The sequence below is a fragment of the Cervus canadensis genome, chromosome 10, assembly GCF_019320065.1.
Source record: "Cervus canadensis isolate Bull #8, Minnesota chromosome 10, ASM1932006v1, whole genome shotgun sequence".
Classification (NCBI taxonomy): Eukaryota; Metazoa; Chordata; class Mammalia; order Artiodactyla; family Cervidae; genus Cervus; species Cervus canadensis.
Window position 1 is genome coordinate 34258563 of NC_057395.1, and position 16921 is coordinate 34275483.

General features: G+C 38.7%; 1 protein-coding gene across 3 annotated transcripts in view; it reads left to right on the plus strand.

Moving 5' to 3' along the window:
* The window catches only part of SLC39A12 (solute carrier family 39 member 12), a 95565-nt gene that overhangs the window by 25329 nt on the left and 53315 nt on the right, over window positions 1-16921 (plus strand). For all 3 annotated transcript variants that reach the window (XM_043480361.1, XM_043480359.1, XM_043480360.1), the window contains exons 6-8: window positions 4600-4771; window positions 12449-12621; window positions 16231-16383. In XM_043480361.1, coding sequence (XP_043336296.1) covers window positions 4600-4771; window positions 12449-12621; window positions 16231-16383 — 498 coding nt within the window. The remainder of the gene's footprint in view (window positions 1-4599; window positions 4772-12448; window positions 12622-16230; window positions 16384-16921) is intronic.

The following is a 16921-nucleotide window of genomic DNA, read 5'->3' on the forward strand; positions in this document are numbered from 1 at the left end:
CCTGAAGTTGTGTTCCAAAGTACATTCATTAGTCTACTAGATAATACTTGTTTTTGTCTTGTTTGTTTGCTATTTGGCTGCGCTAGGTCTTTTTTGCTGCACTAGGGCTTTCTCTAGTTGCAGTGAGGAGGGGTTACTCTGTTGTCGTGGTGCACGGGCTTCTTCTTGCAGTGGCTTCTCTTGTTGGGGAGCACCGGCTCTAGGGCCTGCAGATTCAGTGGTTGTGGCCCACAGGCCTAGTTGCACTGCGGCATGTGGGATCTTAGTTCCCAGACCAAGGATCAAACCTGTGTCCCATGCATCCGCAGACAGATTCTTAACCACTAGGCCACCAGGGAAATCTAGATAATACTTCTTTCTTTTTGGCCTTGCCTCATGGCATGTGGGATCTTAGTTCCCCAGTGAGGGATTGAACTCACACCCTGTCCATTGGAAGGGCAGAGTCTTAACTACTAGACTACCAGGGAAGTCCTGTGATAATTCTTAAAAATTCTTAAATTCTTATCATCAAATCTGTTTGGGAAATAGAGATATGTATTGCACTGTAGCATATTAACACGCCTGGGGAGGTCCTGTAGTAAATAAAATTCTTTAGTCTTATTGAATTCAGCATTTTTCAGACTCTGGTACACATAGAAACCTTCCCTGCTCTTATCATTTAAAATCTTGGAAAATTGATATTCCATGATAATGGCTTATATTTAACGAGTAAATTAATACTATGTGTTAGACACTGCAGAGTTTCCCCTGAATTTCTTCATTTAGTTATTACAACAGCCGTATGAGGCTAGGTTAAATGATTCCATCCTACCAATGAGGAAATTGAGTCATGGAACTAATAAGTAGTTGATTAAGTTCACAGAAATTGAGGATATATGCATACGTTGTCCCAGAGCATATTCTGTGCTCTTAACAACCATGCTATTGTTTAATAAATATTAATTTAAAGAAATAAAACTACTTTTTGTTTGTATCTTGGATAAGTTGTTATTCCTATTAGGCACAAATCTGTATATTGAAAGAGAAAAATTCTGTAAACATTTCTAACAATAGTAACTGTTGTTCCTGTAAGTTATGAATACATGATTGGGTAGTATTGCCTATTTTTGCTATGATATATTTTAAAAAGTAAATTTCTATTAATTAGGCTACATAGTAAGGGCATCAATTAAAGCTGATTATTTTAAACTCACAGTGTATTCACTGAAGGAAATAAGTTGATGCCTGTATTAATCCTTGTTTGTAAGTTCTCCTTAAATATTCCTTCAGGGCCAGCTCTTCTTAGGAAGGGAACTCATTTGTCTGATGGAGACCCTATTTGCATAAAGAATGAAGGTTATTTCTTAAAATTTAGGGATTACTTGCTTAAGCCATGCATTTTCTAAGAACAGTAACTGTCATCTTCTGTGATGACTACGCAAGATAAACAAAACCTCTTCTTTCTCAATTATCTGTTTCAACATTCACTTTCTTTGTGACTCTGGAGGGGACCCTAAAGTAAGAGACTAGATCTGAAGATCCTGCCTGTATTATTTGGACCAGTCAGTCTTGAGGTGTTGTCCCTGGGCCAGCAGTATCAGCAGCACCTGGGACATTGTTGGAAATGGGAATTCTCGGGTCCCACCCCAGAATCTACTGAATTATACACTCTGATTGTGGAGCCCAGAACCCTATCTTTTAACCAGCCCTCCAAGTGATTCTCAAAACTAAAATGCAGGAAGCGACACTTTAGAATGTGTTTTTAAAGTTTCCACAAAGGTCTCATGACATCAACACAAGTGTACAATTATATTGAAGTTTTAGTTTAAAGAATAAAGCTGTTTTAAAGGTTATTGACTGAATCATCTAATTTTAATTCTATTTTCTTCTTTATTAAAAATAGTTTGCCAAAATTTAAAGGATATAATGAATCACCTTTAAGGACATTTGTATTAGTGATTTCAGAAGAAATGTAATGCAATAGTAACCTAAATAGTATAGGAATATCAAGTAAATATCAAGGGCATAGAAGCTTATAATAGAATAACCTTACTCTACAAGAAGGTGTTCTAAAACTGGAAACTATTCAATTCCTTGACAATGAACTGGGGAGAGATGCATGACATTCTCTTTATGTCTATTTCTCCGCTCTTTTATTTCCCAGTCAGGCATCTTTCAGTAAGAATATTTATTATGAAGGATTCATCATAAGATGTTTATGGTTAGTTTCCCTTCATCATTGCTAGTATTTTTAATGATAATGTGGTTCTGTTCCATGATTAATAAATAGTGCAAAAGAGACTATTGTCTTTGGTGTAAATTATTTTGATAAAGGGGAAAAAAATTACAAGTTTAGCTTTCTGTTGTTGCTTCTTGTAATAGAAACATTTTGGAGTTCTTGCCCAGTCTTTCTGAGAAATGCCTTCCCCACCCACTGGGCTGAGTCCAGCAGCCATATTTGAACAGTATGATGTCCTTTCCTGTCTTGGGGGCAAAACTGATGGAATCAAATAACATTGGAACAAGAAAACCCATCCATGGCCTTGCTGAGACAATCAGATCTGTCAGGACTTGCAGACTCAATCCAATTTTTTTTTTCAGTTCACAGCAATCTTTATTATTTATAACTCCATATTAGTATATTGTGTGTGCATACTTTATTCTTTCTTCTATTTATGAACATATGAGTTATTTACAGTATTTTGCAGTTACAAGCATACTATTACGATGAATAACGTTGCTGTTCAGTCACTAAGTCATGTCTGACTCTTTGCGACCTCATGGACTGCAGCACCCCAGACCTCCCTGTCCCTCACCATCTCCCAGAGTTTGCCCAAGTTCATGTCCATTCATGAATTTGTGTCCATTGAATTTCATGTCCATTTCAATTTCATTGAAATTCATGTCCACTGAATCAGTGATGCTATCCAGCCATTTCATCCTCTGCCTCCCTCTTCTCCTTTTGCTTTCCCTCTTTCCCAGCATCAGGATCTTTTCTAGTGAGTCGGCTCTTCGCATCAGGTAAATGGAATGGGTTGGGGCTTATATGGCCTTTTACTTTTTTTTTAAGATTTTTTGGATGTGGATCACTTTTAAAGTCTTTATTGAATTTGTTACAATATTGCTTCTGTTTTTTGTTTTTGCCTGTGGGGCATATAGGAGCTGATCTCCCCGAGCAGGGATCGAACCTACACCCCCTGCATTGGGAGGTGAAATCTTAACCACTGGACTGCCAGGGAGGTACCTGGCCATGTGTTTACTAAAGAGAGAAAGCCATGTGTTTACTAAAGAGAGAAAGCCATGTGTTTACTAAAGAGAGAAGGCCATGTGTTTATTAAAGAGAAAAGGCCAGACTGTGAAGGGAAATAGATATCTGCAGGGGGAAACAGAAAGGAGAAAATACAGAGCCCTGAAGAAATAGAGAAAAATCTTTGGTTTTCATTTTCCAGCTTCCAACTGAATTCCTCATAAAATGTGCCTGTCCTTCCCATGTCAGACATCCTCTGTAACCTTAACACATCCTCCTCTGGGTGTTTGGCGGTTTAAGTGGCTCTGTTCCATGCAACCAAATGTCTCCCAATCAAGATAAAGCTTTTTAACCCTTTGGATCATCCCAGAGGATTTTTATGTGGGAAAAACCAGCAAACATCATCATTTTCTCATTAGCCATGTGTCTTTGTTTAAAATCCCTACTTTCTATAGCATGGCAAACCAATCCTTGGACATCACTGATTTTTTTAAAGATACCTTACTGTGACCTCAGATCACACTGCTCTTGCATTGGGGTCTTATTTCACTAGAAGACATTCATTTGTGCTAGTGAAACTACACACCCTTCTCATCCACATATGAAAACTTTTCAATGTAATTTTTGATGCATAAAGTGTCAGCCCTTAGCACTTCTGAAGTGGACAAATGTTTTCAGGCAATTGTTAGAGATCTGTTTCATTTATTGTTAAGCTACTTCTTTCATAAATATCCCTATACAATATGAAAAAGTAGATAAAAACTAGTGAAATCTGTAGGCAATAACAATGATTTCAATTGTTTTTGTGGTGAAGGGCTGTCAAAGAACATAGGTCACCATATCATTTAGTGCTTACACACCAGCAAGTTGACACAGCATCCACTTTTTAAAATATTACCTTTACCTTTATTGCTTTTGAAAATTCATGTTGCTGACACAGGCTTATTAAATCAGATAATATTAAAGACAATGATCTTATTCCTCCAGAGCTCCTGTTTATCCTATAAAGTTTTAACTTCATTAATAATACAAAGCCATGCCCCCAACAAGAGTCTTAAGGCTTGCTTAGGCTGCTGGTTAGAACACCATTTAGCACATTGTAAAACAATCTGCATCTCCTTTCAGGAAAGAAAAACGTTTGCAAAACTCCTACCACACAATACTCAGAATGAAAGTGAGATACAGCTGCTTTAATTAGAGATGAAAAACAATCCTCGAGAATTATGTATGGTTAGAAGTTTGCAAGGAAACACACATAGTAATGTGTTGACTTGAACCCTTCCAGTTTAGTCCTGATTCCTCCAGGATGGTAGTTGATGGTGAATTTGGTCCAGTGCTGAGGTTGGTAACAATGTATGTTCTGCCTCCTACAGACTTGCTTCTCTGCCAGGCAGTTGGTGAACATATTTCTACAGAACAAGCGTTCACCCATTTCTAAGGAGGACTTTAAGCAAATGAGTCCAGGAATCATTCAGCAATTGCTCAGCTGTTCTTGCCAGCTGCCCCAGAACCAACAAGCAAAGATGGCACCCACCACGCTGGAGAGTAAGTCCTGGCTCTTCACTCAGAAAGCCAATGCACACAATGCATACAATCCGCACAATGGATTTATGATGATGAAGGAGGATACATACCATACACCAGGCACTGTTTTAAGCATTTTACTTTGATCAGCTCATTGAGTCCTTACAACAATGCTACCAGCTATAAATTATTATTATCTTCACTTTAGAGATGATGAAACTCAGGTAACTGGAAGTTAAATAACTTGCCCAAAGACACATAGCTAGTAATTGATAGAATTGGGATTCAAACACAGGTAATTTGGTCCCATAGTCCTTGTTTTTAACCACCTATGCTATACTACAGTTCAATGAATATTTTATATTTTGTAGCTAACTTACATAAATCAATTCTATCCCCTATCTTTGACTCAGTCATAGACCATAGTTGAATCACAGACCATAGTTGAATAGCTTTATCATTTCAAGAATGTTATAGAAATGAAATCATACAGTATAAATCCTTTTGGGATTCAGGGTATTTTTCCACTCATCAAAATTTCCTTATAATCCATCTAGATTGTTTTGTGTATTAATAAATTGGTTTTTTTTTTTATTACTGAGTAGAACCAGGGCAAAGGCAAAGGCAAAGGCAAAGACAAAGAGTTTTGCTAACAGAACACACTGGCCATAGTAAACACCCTCTTCCAACAACACAAAAGTTGACTATACATGGACATCACCAGATGGTCAATACTGAAATCAGACTGATTGTATTTTTTGTAGCTGAAGATGGAGAAAATCTATAACAGTCAGCAAAAACAAGACCTGGAGCTGACTGTTGCTCAGATCATGAACTACTTATTGTCGAAAGCAGACTTAAATTGAAGAAAGTAGGGAAAACCACTAGACCATTCAGGTATGACCTAAATCAAATCCCTTATGATTATACAGTGGAAGTAAGAAATAGATTTAAGGGATTAGATCTGATAGACAGAGTGCCTGAAAAACTATGGAAGGAGGTTTGTAACATTGTACAGGAGGCAGTGATCAAAACTATCCCCAATAAAAAGAAATGCAAAAGGGCAAAATGGTTATCTGAGGAAGCCTTACAAATAGCTGAGAAAAGAAGAGAAGTGAAAGGCAAAGGAGAAAAGGAAAGATATACCCATCTGAATGCAGAGTTCCAAAGAATAGTAAGGAGAGATAAGAAAGCCTTCCTAAGCAATCAATGCAAAGAAATAGAGGAAAACAATAGAATGGGAAAGACTAGAGATTTCTTCAAGACAATTAGAGATACCAAGGGAATATTTCAGACAAAGATGGGCACAATAAAGGATAGAAACAGTATGGACCTAACAGAAGCAGAAGAGATTAAGAAAAGGTGGCTAGAATACACAGAAGAACTATACAAATAGGTATTAATGACCCAGGTAACCACGATGGTGGGTGTGATCACTCACCTAGAGCCAGACATCCTGGAATGCAAAGTCAAGTGGGCCTTAGGAAGCATCACTATGAACAAAGCTAGTGGAAGTGATGGAATTCCAGTTGAGCTATTTCAAATCCTAAAAGATGATGGTGTGAAAATGCTGTACTCAATATGTCAGCAAATTTAGAAAACTCAGCAGTGGTCACAGGACTGGAAAAGGTCAGTTTTCATTCCTACCCCAAAGAAAGGCAATGCCAAAGAATGTTCAAACTACCGCACAATTGCACTCATCTCACATGCTAGCAAAGTAATGTTCAAAATTCTCTAAATCAGGCTTCAACAGTACATGAACTGAGAACTTCCAGATGTTCAAGCTGAATTTAGAAAATAAAAGGCAGAGGAATGAGAGGTCAAATTGCCAACATCTGTTGGATCATAGAAAAAAGCAAGATAATTCTAGAAAAACTTCTGCTTCATTGACTACGCCAAAGCCGTTGACTGTGTGGATCACAACAAACTGTGGAAAATTCCTAAGATGGGAATACCAGACCACATTACCTGCCTCCTGAGAAATCTGTATGCAAGTCAAGACGCAACAGTTAGAACCAGACATGGAACAACGAGCTGGTTCTAAATTGGGAAAGGAGTACATCAAGACTATATTGTCACCCTGCTTATTTAACTTATATGCAGAGTACATCATGTGAAATGCCTAGCTGGATGAATCACAAGCTGGAATCATGATTGCTGGGAGAAATATCAATAACCTCAGATACACAGATGGCACCACCCTTATGGCAGAAAGTGAAGAGGAACTAAAGACCCTCTTGATGAAAGAGGAGAGTGAAAAAGTTGGCTTAAGACTCAACATTCAAAAAACGAAGATCATGGCATCCGGTCCCATCACTTCATGACAAATAGATGGGGAAACAATGGAAACAGTGAGAGACTTTATATTTGGGGGCTCCAAAATCACTGCAGATGGTGATTGCAGTCATGAAAATAAAAGATGCTTGCTCCTTGGAAGAAAAGCTATGACCAACCTAGATAGCATATTAAAAAGCAGAGACATTACTTTGCTAACAAAGGACCATTTAGTCAAAGCTATGGTTTTTTCAGTAGTCATGTATGGATGTGACAATTGAACCATAAAGAAGGCTTAACAGTGAAGAATTGATGCTTTTGAACTGTGGTGTTGGAGAAGACTCTTGAGAGTTCCTTGGACAGCAAGGAGATCCAACCAGTCAATCCTAAAGGAAATCAGTCCTGAATGTTCATTGGAAGGACTGATGCTGAAGCTGAATCTCCACTACTTTGGTCACCTGATGCAAAGAACTAACTCATTGGAAAAGACCCTGATGCTGGGAAAGATTGAAGGTAGGAGGAAAAGGGGACGACAGAGGATGAGATGTTTGGATGGCATCACCGACTCAATGGACATGAGTTTGAGCAAACTCTAGGAGTTGGTGATAGACAAGGAAACCTGGCATGCTGCAGTCCATGGGGTCGCAAACAGTTGGACACGACTGAGAAAATGAACTGAACTGCTTCTTTGGTATGAATATACCATATTTTGCTTAACCATTCACCTTTGAAAAAGTGGATTATTTTCAGTTTTTGGCTATTTGAAAAAACTTACTATGAACATCTCTGCAAAAAAAAAAAAAAGTTGATAGTTGAGAAATAGCATAGTGTAAGAGAAAGAACATCAGTGTTGGGATCAGAAATGCAGAATTGAATCATGCTGTCTGTCCCCAGCCAGCTCTGCGATCTTCTACAATCTATATTTCTCAAGCCTGTCTCTTTCCCTGCACCGTGCAAAGCAGTGATTCCACAAGGCTTGCTATCCTTTCACACATCATGGCACACATGAAATAATGAAGGCATGTTGGGGTAAACCAAAGAAGCTGCTCTGGGCTGGCAGTGACCAGGCCAGGGAGGTACGAGCCTCCTGAATGTGGCAGCCCCAGGAAGTGCAGGGACCACTGTTCACACTTGGGACTTCCCTGACAGTCCAGATGTTAAGACTCTATGTTTCTAATGCAGAGGGTGTCAGTTCAATCCCCAGTCAGGAAACTAAGAGCTCACATGTGGCATGGTATAGCCAAAAGAGAAAAGAAAAAGAATTCACACTCACCTGTGACCCATAGCATCATCACAGTACATGAACTTTACTGTAAGACTTCCAAGACACCAGTGAAATTTCAATGGGATAATATGTACAAAAGTGTGTTCTATAAATTTAAAACACCTGAAGTTTATTTATTTTCTTGCAATAAAAATGCCATTTTATTTACCTGAGTTCTTCATAAAGATCTTTTGAAGACATAAATATGAGGACCATCAAAATGATCTCAGAGTGAGAAAACGTTTTTCTTACCACTTACCAAAATACCCTATTATTTTTAATAAACTATAGTCATAAGTAGTTATAAAATGTTGTGCAGAACTGGACACATGGCATGTGGACTGTTAGATTAAAAATTGGACAAAATAGAGAATCCATAAACAACTTCATCCCAGAAGGGACTTTAGTCAGTGGAGAAATCATTCACTTAATTGTGTTGAGAGAGTTTGGGAAAACAAAACCAGAAAAATGACCAAAAAATGGCGGCCTAAGAACAGGTATGATGAATAGTAAAAATATGACAGTTAACCATATTTAAAATATTACCTTTGATCTGAGGATGTTACATTTTTTTTTTCAGAACTGCTTTTCTTTTTCTTTGAGATAGTCTGCAATGCCCGTCATAGCCGAATTGTTCAGCCCTTATTTCTAACTCATAATAGATTCTACATCAAGTGACTCATCATGCCAGGCCTATATATTTAAGACTTCACATTCACTGAGAGGAAAAAAAAACTTCATTAAAAATGAGCAGCTAAATAATTCAACACTTCTGGCCAGTGATGGCTCAAAAATGGATGAACAGGACTGGATCATGGCACCTAGGAGCTCCCATATTTGTTTCTATTCCCTGACACTGTGTCTGGTCATACAGGCCATTCAGAAACAGGGTTTTTGACTGAAGATCCAAGAAAAAGTTTATTCCCATTTAAATTGACTTCTATATCCTTCTAGGAAACAGTCTTCCTGAGAAAAATTTATACAAATCATACACACCAAAAAACCTAAAAAAAAAAAAATCACTTTCCTCAATTTAAAATGTTGCATCAAATAACTAAAGAGAAAGACTTGTGATGTTGGCCTTTTGAAAGTGCAGGAATGTAAGATGTTAAAGAGTGGAAGACACAGGAAGATGTTATTAAGAACACAGTGTTCAGTATGCTGAAACTCAACTTCTAAGAGCTGTCTTCAACTGAACTTCCAGGAAAGAATGTTATAGCTGAGCAGAAATAATTTCAGATCTATTCAAAGAAGCTGCTTGGAATTGACTAAAATTTTATTATAATTGGTAGTACGTCCAGTTCTGTTTTAAGGACGAGTAACATTTATAAGGAATCTGAGTCCAATCAAGACACCATGACACTATATAGGGAACTAGAGTAAGTCTGCAGAGTCTGGTGGCAACAAAAGTCAGAGATTTTATGATTTTCAGATGGTTCTTACCACAGGAGAGCAGGTGAAATCTGACTCATAGAAGACCTAGAAAGTTTTACAAGCTCTCAAGGAATAAAACATCCTTTGTCTTCCAAAACCACACTGTAGCTCAGTAGTCATCTACAGATGTGACAGTTGGACCATAAAGAAGGCTGAGCACTAAAGAATTGATGCTTTTGAATTGTGGTGTTGGAGAAGACTCTTGAGAGTCCCTTGGACTACAAGGAGATCAAACCAGTCAATCCTAAGGGAAATCAACCCCAAATATTCATTGGAAGGGCTGATGCCGAAGCTGAATCTCTAGTACTTGCCCACCTGATACAAAGAGCCGACTCATTAGAAAAGACCTGGATGCTGGGAAAGATTGAAGGCGGGAGGAGAAAGGGATGACAGAGGATGAGATGGTTGGATGGCATCGCCAACCCAATGGACATGAATCTGAGCAAACTCCAGGACATAGTGGAGGACAGAGGAGCCGTGTGTGCTGCAGTCCATGGGGTTGTGAAGAGTCAGATTCGGCTTAGTGACTGAACAACAGCAAAGCCACCCTCAGGACAAAGGGAAAAGAACTGAAGAACCTGAAACTTTGCCTTTTGCCTAGGAAACATCAACCCCTAATTTGTCCTTGTGAGTTCTTGACATTTGGTGATATTTTGTACCTACCAGAAAAGTGTGGTAACTTTGAACTTGATTAGACTGCTGGGTGCTCAGATTAAACTTCAAATGTCTTTAATTTACAGGTTAGTTGAGAAGAATCATGTTCCCACTTAGAGTCTATTTGTGGAAAAGTAGGATGTGAAACTGGATGAACTATCTCTAGGGATTTTTTTTTAATAAAATAGATATTAAATTAGAGCAAAATAAAACCTTTAGGTAGCTGTATGATCATTCTGAACTATTTTAATTTTTGACTGCATGACATATGGGAGCCTAGTTCCCCTATCAGGCATCAAACCCATGTTCCATGCATTGGCAGCAAGGAGTCTCCACCACTGGACCACCAGGGAATTCTCCCTTGTTATTCTTTTAATGTGGTAAAAATGTACATAACATTTACCATCTCAATCCTTCTAAGTGTATAGCTTAGTAGTGTTAAGTATTTTCACATGGCTCTGCAACAGGTCTCTAGAACTGTTTCATTTTGCAAAACTGAAACTGTATATCCACTGAACAGCAACCAATTTGTAGAGATTGCTTAGCTGCCAGGGAGTTGTGGTGACAGTGGGAAAAAAAATCAAAGTGTGAAAGTTTTAGCCTGCTCTGAGTATGCTACCAACTTCGTTTTAACGTTCAATCTCTGTTTAATGGCAGTGCGTATAATTTAATAAAGGTCCTCTTCACATCACACGTCTATTATCATCTTACTAGCTAGTGTTATTAACATGATCTGCTGTCGAGAGTCAACGTTCCAGAAAAGTACAAGAATGATGAAGATGGAACGTCTTCAATTATAACAAACTTGAAGAGGGTAGTTTCTTAAAATCTTCAGTGGGCTTTAAGTAGTATGATAACTGAATTGTTCAATTTAATTTGTCACTTATTTGTAGTTATAAAAGGAAATGATAGTTTGATGTGGTAATGACCTATCTTCATTGTTTACAAACAAGTTAGTAATTTCTAAATAAGTTGAAACAGAGTATTTTCCCTGAATATCTATAACCAGTGGAAAATGGTGTTTGAATATGGTTTATACCCAAATAATGTACACTTGACTCTGAAAGCTATTTTTTTCTGTTTTAATCTTTCTCTTTCCTTTCTTCCTCTACTCTTTTATTTCTTCTCTCCTTCCACATGTTTGTTTCTGTTGGAATAATTGTGAAAAACTGTACTTTCTGAATATTTTTGAAAATGTAGAATCTTAGAAATATGGAATATATTTTAGGGGTCAGAAAAATTATTGTAATAATTGAAAAGTTAGGCTGTCCAAATTTATATTATCACCCTTTATTCATTCATTGATTAGTTTTTACCAATACAGTCACTCATTTTAGTCACAGAGAATAGTAAAAACTTTTGATATTACAAATAATTTTGAGACCTTTTGGAAGGAAGTACTCATTTTGTCCGCAAATACAGATCTACAGTGGCCCAGACCGTACGCTCTTTCTGTCCCATTGCTTCTTGCCTTCGAAAGGTTTAAATGTGGTTAGATGACAAATATTACCACTGCCTGTCAGTGAAGGTTATAGTTTGTTTTTTAGTTTTAATTTTTTTGTCTGCACTGGGTCTTCATTGTGGCGTGTAGAATTTTCTCTAGTTGCAGCATGCGGGGGCTTCTCTAGTTGCAGTTCATGGGCTCTAGGGTGCACGGCGCTCAGCAGTCACAGTTTGCTGTCTTGTCTAGTTGCCCTGTGGCTTGTGGAACCTTAGTTCCCTGACCAGCAATCGAACCCGTGTCCCCTGCACTGAACGGCGGATTCTCAACCATTGGACCACCAGGGAAGTCCCAAGCTTGTAGTTTAAAGCAAGAGAAATTGTTTTCTTTGAGGGTAGGAGGTAAGCTAGCTCCTTGCTACAGTGATTATTTTTTTAACAAGGGGTAACTTCAAAACAATGGAGTAAATTAGTAAGTTTCCTTACAAATTGAAACTTTAAATCCAATATGGCACTCACAAAACAATTTTATATCCCTAGCTATTGTAGTATAGGATGGATTCTTTTACCATGTTCACCGGCAGAAGCACTCCCAGGGGCCTCTGACTGGTTTTGATCTCTTTTTGACTCAGAATATGGCTACAGCACTGTGGCGGTGACGCTGCTTACGCTGGGCTCCATGCTTGGGACGACACTGATCCTTTTCCACAGCTGCGAGGAGAACTACAGGCTCATTTTACAGCTGTTTGTGGGCCTGGCTGTTGGGACACTTTCTGGGGATGCTCTGCTCCACCTCATCCCTCAGGTAAGCTGCTATTTTCCGTTTCATCTGGAGTGTTTCTAGTTTCAATTTATGTTTAGCCATTGAAGGTGTTTATGAAGAATTTCACAGTGACCTGGATGCATAGATCCAGTGGCCAGTGTTTTCCTTGGAAATCACTGTTATTTCCCCAAAGCCCTTGCAGGAGAAAAGAGATGATCAGTCATTCGATTCACCAGGTTATTCTTATTTTTGAAATTAAAAAATAAGTGATCAGATACAAATTCCTATTGAAATCATTGGGTGTCATTTCCAGGGCTCCAAAGAGCTTTGGTACCAGAGTCCTCTATGTCTCAGCGCAGAAGAGAATTCAGCAAGAGGCAAAGTCATAGATAAAATGTGGTTTATTAGAATAGGACACTTGTGAGGCTTACAAGGGGGTGCCATGCCCTAAGAACTTACTGGGCTACTGTTTTATAATCAAAGGATAAGAGGGAGGGGGAGAAGAAATTTCCCTTGAGTAGACGTCTTGCTTCCATCATCAGCTCCTCCTACAGCTTGGGCAAGAGAGTTTTCTTGTCCCTACGTGCTCAAGCTAGGTCCATAAATTACTGAATTTTATGTCCTAAGGATCATTAATTTATTGAGCTCACCAAGCAGGGTATGGGTCTCATGCCACCACTGTTTTATTGATTTGGGGCATGTCTTGTGCTTCTGTTGCATTCTTTTGTTGCTAAACAAGTCTGCTTGGTTTTGTGGTTAAGCAAACCTGCTCTCTTGAGTAATCATTAACTTATGAGGGTCTCCCATATTTTTTTCTACTTTCAATCCCCTGTTGTATAATTAACTATATAGTCACCTACTTTATCCCTTTATTCTGTCCCTGTCACTATTAAGGAAAATTCATGAAAGGTGAGTATCTGTAAATAAAAATGAATGGGCTGTAATATATACTAGTTTTTCTCTGCTGGCCCCCAACCTCATCAGATCGATTCTCTGCTCTTGTCCGCTGTGTGTTCTGCCCCAGAAGACTGTATCCCCTCAGCTCCATGCAGGTTGGATTGTTGTTTGGGTTCCCCAGCGGGGACACCACAGAAAGGCCAAGGTGGGAGGAGAGAATGGCAGGGGTACTTCTTCCTTGCTCCCTCCCTCTGACACTGTCTCTAGAAGCAGCTCATTACCTGCAATGTTACAGCTCCCATGGGTCCCTAGCTCCTCCGCCATTGGAGTTTGGTAACATCATTTCCAACCTTTGCCCTTTGCCCTTTCAGCCTTAAAAGTGGTAATGGTTTCCTGGGGTTGCTAGTCTCTGGGGTGTCTCATTACCCCTCATTCATACCCTTGACCCTGCCCACACCTCTGTCATGGCACCATCATTAAAGCTCTCTTCATCTGAACCATCAAAATGAATTTCTCTCTCTTGCCCAACTATTAGTGTCTGTTTTTGTTGTTTGTTTAGTCACTAGGTTGTGTCCAACTCTTTTGCAACCCCGTGGACTGTAGCCCACCAGGTCCTCTGTCCTTGGGATTTCCCAGACAAGAATACTGAAGTGGGTTACCATGTCCTTCTCCAGCATATATTTCCAACCCAGGGATCAAACCCATGTCTCCTGCATTGACAGGTAGATTCTCCACCCTTTAAGAAACAGGCAAGCTCCAGCAGCTGGCTCTTTGTTGAAGTCTTTGGAGGCTCTTTATTTGTCAGAAATGGAAGGGTTAGGACCTGAGATGCAAGAGTTCAGGGAAAAGGGTCTTCAGATGAGGCTATCCATTCCTTCTGAGATCTCTCATGATGGATCATGATGAGCAAATGATTCCCCCTCCTCTCACAAAACCTGAGATAGTAAAACTTTCCACAGGCCTCTGGCATTTTCCTCCAGGGTCCCTCTTGTTGGTTAGAGGCTCAAAAATTATTAGATGCTCTGAAAATTGCAAAGTGAGCATTGTAGATATGAAACAAAACATTATTAGTTTTAATCTCCCTGGTAATCTAATTTTCTGGAAATATTTCAGGGTTTATTTACTTGAGGCAGTGGCCAAAGCCTGTTTCTATGTCACTGTAGTGGGTGCAGAGCTCTTCACAGCCCAGGATCCTGGGAAGTAGCAACAGGATCTTAAGACTGCCCCGGTCTCCCTCAGTGGGAAAGCCCAGAGCCCAAGGCAGCAGGATTGGGTATGGGTTGGGTGGGACAGTCAACTGGCCCTACGGAGATATATTACAGAGGAAAACGTAGCTGAGAAGGCAGTTGCTTTGCTTAGGAGGCAGTTGCTTTACTTGAAGAAAGAGAGGACAGAGTTATCCAGAAGAGGAAGACAGACACAGTACCAGTGTGGCAGAAAGCTAGAAAAATCAGTGGTTCCTGAACGTGATCCAAGGCAAGTGTTTAAAGGTCTGCATAGAAATGAGAAAAATCCCACTGGCATCATTTCCTCTTTTAACTAGCTATGTTGATTCTACTTTAAGATCTACATTTTATTCTGAAATTATGAGGTTTTCCTGTTTCTTTTGTGACATTACAGTGTCCTTGTTTTGTGAAATAATGGTAATTACAAATATTAGGGGAGTGTCCTTCAATGTCTTTACCAAAGGAAAATGTGGAAACTTCTCTGGCAGTCCAGTGGTTAAGACTTCACTTTCAGTGCAGGGGGTGAGGGTTTGATCCCTAGTTGGCAAGCTAAGATTCCACATATCTCATGGGCAAAAAACCAAAACATAAAACAGAAGCAACATTGTAACAAACTCAATTTAAAAAATGGTCCACCTTAAAAAAAAATTCTTTTTAAAAAAAGTGGGCTAACATTTGTTTGTCTTTAGTGATGTCCATACACTTGATGTGTACACAGAGATCTACACATATACTCACACATGTACATACATGTATATATACATAAATATCTGTACACATTGATATGAACATATACACAGATAAATTCTTTTTTAAATATAATGATCAGTAACATCCTAAATGTGGAGACTGCTGAATTGTTTCCCAAACTGTCTTCTCCTATGAAGGGAATATGATACATTATAATTTACTTGCTCATAAGAAGTCATGAGGTCAACCAGTGGGATGAGTCAACCAATGGGATGAGTCAACTCAAGGAAAATTCCTGATGCTTTTCTGGTATCCTTTTATGTCCCAAGGAGCTGACAATATTGCTGGGCATACTCAATGGAAAAAACCTTTCAGGTGGATTTCTTACTTATTTGAACACTGATTAACAGCTTTAATTGCTATGAGGCATGGGGAGAATAAACCCTGGATGAAATATCTTTATATTTGTTCTGGATATTAAAAAACATTGATTTGTTATAGAACATTGTTGTGCAAATAGGGACAGATTGAACTGAAAAACATTCAGCTGAAGGACTGAGAATGTATGAAAATTTAAGCCACACTTGCTGAGATAAGCTTAGGCTTTAGTCTACTCATTGGCAGAGGTTATTCAAAGCTCTGTTTTCTTTTCTCCCATCTTATTTGACCCTGAGTAAATCATATAGTGGAAGGATTCATACCTCTAGAAGTAAACTGTCTGTGAATGATTTCAGGTGTTGTCATGGGGTTCCCCAAAATGGAAATTGAACGTATTCAACAATGGACCTAGTCATTTACATTTAGGTCATCAAAATTTATGTCTGTCTCTTCTTTTTAGATTCTTGGCTTACATATGCAGGAAACCTCAGAGTTTGGACATTTCTATGAAAACAAAGGGCATATTTGGAAACTGTTGGGATTAATTGGAGGCATCCATGGATTTTTCTTAATAGAAAAATGTTTTATTCTTCTTGTATCACCAAGTGCTGAGGTATATTTTAAATTTTATTTATCTTTTGCTTTAGAGCTTCATGATATTTGTCTTTTATTTCAGAGCTGCTTGTTCAAAAGTAATTGGCATCTTCATGAGATTGTCTGTTTAAGGGATCAGGCTCTGATTTCTAGAATGCTTAGATCATTCTGACAGACAGCATCCCTGTAAAGCATGATTATTAATTTTTCAAACATCTGTTGCTGGCCCATTACTATACTTGTTATAATCTGTTTTTTGGCCTTCATGGCTAGTTTAGAAATAGGAGACTATTTCACATTTGAGAATGAGGGGGTTTAAAGGTCTAGCTACCAATCTGTGTTTTGGGTATCTTTCCTAACTCAAAACAAAAAGCAAACAAAATTTTGAAAAATTCATAAAACCACATCACTTTCTATCTTGTGTGTGTGCTAAGGGGCTTCAGTTGTGTCCAACTTCTTGCAACCCTATAGATTGTAGCCTGCCAGACTCCTCTGTCCATGGGATTCTCCAGGCAAGAATACTGGAGTGGGTTGCCATGCACTCCTCTAGGGGATCT